We start from the raw sequence: 6398 nt of genomic DNA, 5'->3' as shown, positions 1-6398 counted from the left end.
AGTAGCAATGAATTACAAACCATAGGGATGAAAAGTGCAATTTCTCAACCACGGAGAAAATGTAATTTACTCTACTTTATAATATCGTGGAGCACCCTCAAAGTTTAACATGTGCACCTTTTATACCCCGAAAGGATATTTACCTACAAAAATCAGTTGAATGGGTGTACAGAACCCGCTAGGCCTTCATGGGTCCGAGGCGAAATTTAAAGTACATTGAGAATATGTATCAAATTGTGAGGAAAGAAAGCATGCAAGATTAAGGTGAACCACTTTATAAACGTCTAAAACATCGAGCATATATCGAGATGGTGTCGAAGAGTGCGTAAATGCAGAAGTTCCAATGGAACCCGTAAAACATACTTGTATTTATTCAAATGTACAAGATAACATTAAGCAATGAAACTCAAATTTCCCAACTCAAATCAATATTTATGGTAGAAATTGGGTTGATATGATAAGCCATGTATCAATGTTAAATCTGAATGAAAAAAGTTGACCACCTTAATTCGCTAACATATGACTGAATCAAACATGAGATCTCCGTTAATGAGAAAAACGACACCCATAATGTCCGGATTAAAATCATGACTGGATTTTTGAGTCACTTTCATACAATCTCGATTTAGAGTTTTGTGGGAACCTAATCGAAAGTCAAGACTGTTGAAAAGATTCATTGCCTGATGATTGAAAAAGATGAAGCAGTTAAAACCAAATTCTTCATCACAATCACTTTCCTGATGCTGCTTCCTCTGGAGTCCTGGTTCTCATTTGGTCGACTGCATGCACGACGTTTTGGAGTTCTTCCCATATCGCTTTGTAAACCATCCTCTGTCTGTTCACAGCCGACTGTCCCTCAAAAGCCGATGACACAACATCAATGCTGCAAAAACATAACAAGATTCAAAATAACACTCATATTTCTATTTTAGTTTGTCCCAGATTAAGGGCCTGTTTCATTGGTCTTCCATTAACTGTATGGAGATAGTTGTTTGTGTGGATTAATCTGTTTGTATAGATTGTGAAGGTTTTTGTTTGGTTGAGCTTTTTCATAGATGGAAGGAGCATGTTTTTAATTGGGAGGGGCGGGTTTGGAAAAACTTGGCTTTCTGCATAGATCTTACTGAATAAGTCACTTTCGATATCATTAAGCCACTACCAAAAAGTCATGTATAGCTGACCGAATAAGCTGCGAGTTCATTAAACCAGGTATCAACAGTCCCCTTATTCTGTTTTGTTGTGCAAATTTTGGGCATTAAGCTTCTAAATGCGCACTTCCAAAAGTAGTCGCCTATTTTTCAATTATATCGTTAACTATGAGAGAAAAAATTGTTATTCCCTCTATAAGGGTAAAAGTGGCATTTAGTTCATTAAAATATGTAATAATTACACTCATTGGGCATTTTCAGAGAAGAAATCATTTACGGTTTTCATACCCTCATTTTTTTGTCTTGACTAGGTTGTGCACATCTCAACTAATCCCATGGGGCCCTAAAGTTAAAGCTCGGCAAAACTCCGGTGGCTCTAAGAAGACTCGAACCGGTGACCACCCGGGAGCAAACTCAAGGTCATACCAGTTGAGCTACCCCAATAGTTTTCAGACCCTCGTATCTCCTTCATAGGCCTATCTTTTATCAATCTCCAAAAGCTTATCAACAAATGCCTTAGTGAAGTCAGACATGCCTCATAACAACCCATCTCATGTGCGCGCTATTCACCTCAACTTCATTTAAAATCGTACCCATTCAGTGTGTAGTGAATAAGTGAGAGCCCCTGGGAGGTAGGTGTAATATGGCTTACCTTAAAATTGTTTGTTAAGTGGGGAGAGGATGCTTTTGTCCTACTCTACGAGAATAAGGCTACATCCAACAACGTATATGAGCCATTTGATCAAACTACTATGAACCATTAAGGAAGAAAGGTGCACGTGGTGTTTACTGATATACAGAAACAAGTGAATCATGTTTTCTCTATTATATGATGTCTTTTTTATTGTAGTTATGGATCATACAACTTTTGCTGTCACAATTCTCACAGTTCTCATTTCAACTATCCAAATGTTCTACATTATGGAACTTGAGAGATATCTAGTTTTTTGATGAATTCAAGGAGGCATACACATATATCTCTGATTAAAAGTAATGCAATTTTCATTTCAAAATTCATAGATATCTTAATGACATGCTTTTGCATAGTGAGACAAGCAAGTTAAACAAAGACCACACCTTTAATACATATTCCAAGAAATACCTTCATAACAAAATTAACTGCCCTGTAATACTATATAACCAATTTTTTCGTTACAAGTAGCACAGAGAGTCTTCCGGTTTCAATAATCAGTCATTATTATCACTTTTCTAATGGTAAGAAGAACAACCAGCTTATGGGTCAGCTTAATGAAGATAAGATCATACATTCAACTCGTTTTTTGCTAATGAGTTCACAGGGACGGTTTATATAAGAAGGCTAAATATCATGAGAAGATAAGAAGGGAAGGTTCATATGTGAATCATTGAAAATTTTCGAAAAGAAAATCTATTAAACGATGCATATGTAAACCAACTTTACAGATTATTCATATAGGTTAACATATGCATCTTACGAATTTTCTCGATGATTTACCTTCCGTTTGATATTTAACCTTCTTATTTGAAGCTCCACATGATTTCCCTACGTAAATCAGAATGCAAACTCACCTAACATGCCGCCCATCACCATAAGCATCATTGACCGTTACTATTTCAGCATTCAATTGCTCCTTAATCTGTCCAAATACAATCCAAAGTTAGGCTCATTAGATTCTTGGAGTCCCCCAACCTATAGAAATTGACATGTCAGAAAGTGATATTTTTGTCAATCTTTTCCCCAACTTTCTTTGAAAACATCCCCAAAAGGCCAAAACTAAATCCATTCAACAGCATCATAAAACAAGTAGGGTTTGTGACTTCAAACTGCAAGAAAGATGATCCATGGGGGAAATGGGGGTCTGGAAAGAGCTGCAAATCGAATATTGATACTAATAATGGAATGGGAGATACAATTAACATGAAATCCCCAAATCCATTCAAAAAATCAATCAAATATATAAAATGGTAACCAACTAACCCTAACCCACAATAAAAATAGGATTTTCAATCGATATCCAAGTGAAAAAAATCGAACCTTGGTCTCCATCGATTGCATCAATGGAGAATCGATTGGTCCAGAACCATTCGACGGAGATGTAACTCCGGTGCTGACGCTCCGGCGACCGACAACGTGAATAATCGAAGGTTTGACAAGCTGTTGACGACCAAACTTACCCACTGGCACAATCAAGCGAGCAATTGATCGAGTCTGAATCCGATTAAGAGCTTGAAATCTGAAGAGATGAGTGCCATAAGCACACAAGGTCGAAATATGGGGGCGGGTGAGCATCGCCTTCGCCATTGTTTAGCTTTTTGGGAGTCTACTCTGTGTATACATACGATAATAGGGTAGCACGCAACCTCCTCCTTGAAAATATCATCTTCAAACCCTTTTTTTTTTTTACTTTCAGTCCATATAAACTTTTTGCCTCTCATTTTTAGTCCAAAAACATACAAAACCAGATCAAACGAGCATTGTTTCTATGAAGACCTCTGATGTGAAAGTACTACATAGGGTTGTAGTGTAGTGATTGAGATCCTGCGGATGTGATGGAATATTTTATCTGCCTCGTGTTCGAGCCTACAGATCACTGAGCTTATCAAGACTGATATCTTGCAGTCACAATTTGTCGGGATTAGTCAAGACATATATTAGGACACCCTAGATGGTCTAATATTTGTTAGGCATTATAGATGAAAATTTTATCTGTTAGGTTAGGTACCCATGAGTACCGGCTCCTTATCGGGCCAGCCGGGATTTCTTGTCTTGACGGGTAACAGAACGGGGATGAGGTATAACTTTTTGTATCTTAAACAAGTTTGAATTAAGAGAGGGAAGGGGTTAGGGTTGTAGCGTAAAAAAATTTAGGGTCGTGAAAACTGTCGCTGTGTTAATTTTGTTGTGTGTCACCGTACATATTTTGAAACTACAATGAGAGCACTAGTTTTCTTGGTAGAGTTGGTTTGCAAAACTTTTTATTCCACTCCAGACCCGAATTTGAATCATGTTAGTGTCATTTTCTTGGTTTTTAACTTTTAATTTCGGATTTATCATGTTTTTGAAAAAATTTGTAATAAAAGACTTGAACATAGGACATCATATATGAAAAGTAATGAACTAATCAATAGACCAATGCAATCAGCAACGTTTTTTTGTGTCACAAAATTCTGATTTTTCGCTTGATACAAATACGATATCCATAAAAATTAATAAAATTAGAGTTTATAGCAGAGAAAATTAGAAAATACGTATAAAAAAACTATTAGTATCCAGACAGTTGCTTAATAATTTTTATTCCAGAGCAATGAAGTTGTCATCGATTTCGACTTCATTTGTCATTATTTGTTTTAAACAAGGTTATGAACAACGTTAACACATGGCATTGCGGCAAGGTCAAGTCTTTAAGTTTTTTGAGCCACGACGCTTGCAATACGCGACTTATGAGGGTAAATAATTATATCAGTTATAACATTATGGATATACACACGTATATGTTTTTTACTATTACTCAATGAGTTAATGATATTAAACAGTTTAAATTATGTTACATATTGCAGACTGAAAAGTAAGACGCTAAAAAGGTAAAAAATATCAAATATTGCATTACATAAATTGCACATTGGGCCATGACATTGCACAGGCTTAATGTGATGTCAGACGCAAGCCTTTAGTTATGATGCGCTACAACCACTGTCACGACAAGCCTTATACAACACCGATTTAAATTTACGATGTGTTTTTTATAAAAAGTAATTATTAAATATTAATTATAAAACCTTTGGGTTCGGTAAAAGGGGTAAAAAAGTTTTGAATATGTTGGTCTTGGAATGTAATGACTTACACATAATGTGTTTTTGTAGAAGGGGGTTGAATACAAACACAACATATTTTCACTTTTACTTCTAGTATTAAAATAAAGAATCACAGATTTGTTGCATAAACTATGAAGGCAAAACCTATCCTAAACAATCTGACTGGTGACAGTTTTGCTAACAACTGTAAGAGTGACAAAAGACAGTACTATTTTAGATGTAAAAGTACTTAGATAAATCTTCAGATTGTGATGCCGATTTTGCCTAAGAAACCATCACTTTGAAATTATTTCAAAACGGGAGTTGCAAACATATGACAATGATGACTTTTTATGGCCACCATTGGAACTATGCTCCTATTTATTTTGGCTGTGATCTGTCATTACGTGCGACTATGCTTAGCGGGTCGTAGTGGATGACCAGATTCCAATTCAAACGAAAATGTTCAACTAAAACAATGGATTTGAAATTACTGCTTATATACCCCGGTATTGGCCATCGAGCAATTTTTCAATTCAAATTTTTTTGTTAGAAATATTGCTTGACAACTTTAACGCTCATCTTTATCTGGTTTGTTGATCCATGCATGCTTGTACTATTCACTTTGGCCTTTGAAGTTAACGTAGACATTTGTTAACCCAACTCATTATTTTGTATGTAGAGGGACATTAAACCAAGTATGATACTATTAAAATAGTACTTTATAACCCATTTTGATTGACATGGTATGTATGTTTCCATACCACGATGAGAGTTATTGAGCCAAATTTTATAGACAAGTTTGCACTCCAAATTCGGTCTGTCATAAGTAGTATTTGTCATACTATTATTTGAATTTATCTTGTATTGATCTTACAAAACTATCGGTCCTTTTTGTCAGCTCTAGTAAATGTTGTATATCAGATATAACCATTACAAAATAAGTGTAAATTTTTTTATTTAAAGTGTTGAATCAAATTCTAATTGTATTATTTATAAAACCAACGGAATATATACAATATATAGTAGATCTTTATTGAATATTTTCTCAAAACATGTTTTGGATAAATAATTTTGATTTTATAACATTTTTTTTTTCATTTATCAGTACTTTTTTTGACATCTAAGGGCATGTTTGACGGTTGTTGAATGGTTTGATACATAATGATTAAGTGGACAAAATGATTAAGAGACTCTTATAATGTAATACAAAATGAAATTTAATTGTTTGGTAATTAATCAGAATGAAATTACGGTGTTGAATGGTTAAGGGAGACCCAAGATACAAAATCATTCAGAGGGTTTGGTGCAGAATGATTAAGAGACTCTCATGATATGGTACAAAATGAAATATAAGTGTTTGGTAATTGTTTACAATGAAATTAGGGCGCTGAATGGTAAAAGAGATCCATGATACAAAATCATCGAGAGAGTTTTAGAACTACTAAGAAACATAATTTTTTTTTTTTGCCAAACAAG

General features: G+C 34.9%; 1 protein-coding gene across 1 annotated transcript; it reads right to left on the bottom strand.

The window, feature by feature from the left end:
* Positions 1–411: 411 nt before the first annotated feature.
* LOC112510317 (protein BOLA4, chloroplastic/mitochondrial) lies at positions 412–3503 on the bottom strand. The gene is made up of 3 exons (XM_025115701.1): positions 3163–3503; positions 2697–2764; positions 412–883 (listed from the first exon to the last, which is right to left on the bottom strand). The coding sequence occupies exons 1-3, from the start codon at positions 3427–3429 to the stop codon at positions 730–732; spliced, it is 489 nt and encodes a 162-aa protein (XP_024971469.1). The 5' UTR covers positions 3430–3503; the 3' UTR covers positions 412–729.
* Between the last annotated feature and the right edge of the window lie 2895 nt (positions 3504–6398).

Source organism: Cynara cardunculus (assembly GCF_001531365.2).
Source record: "Cynara cardunculus var. scolymus isolate 2C chromosome LG 3, CcrdV1, whole genome shotgun sequence".
Taxonomy (NCBI): domain Eukaryota; kingdom Viridiplantae; phylum Streptophyta; class Magnoliopsida; order Asterales; family Asteraceae; genus Cynara; species Cynara cardunculus.
Note: the sequence above shows the minus strand (reverse complement) of the source record. Positions and strands in the feature narration are given on the sequence as shown.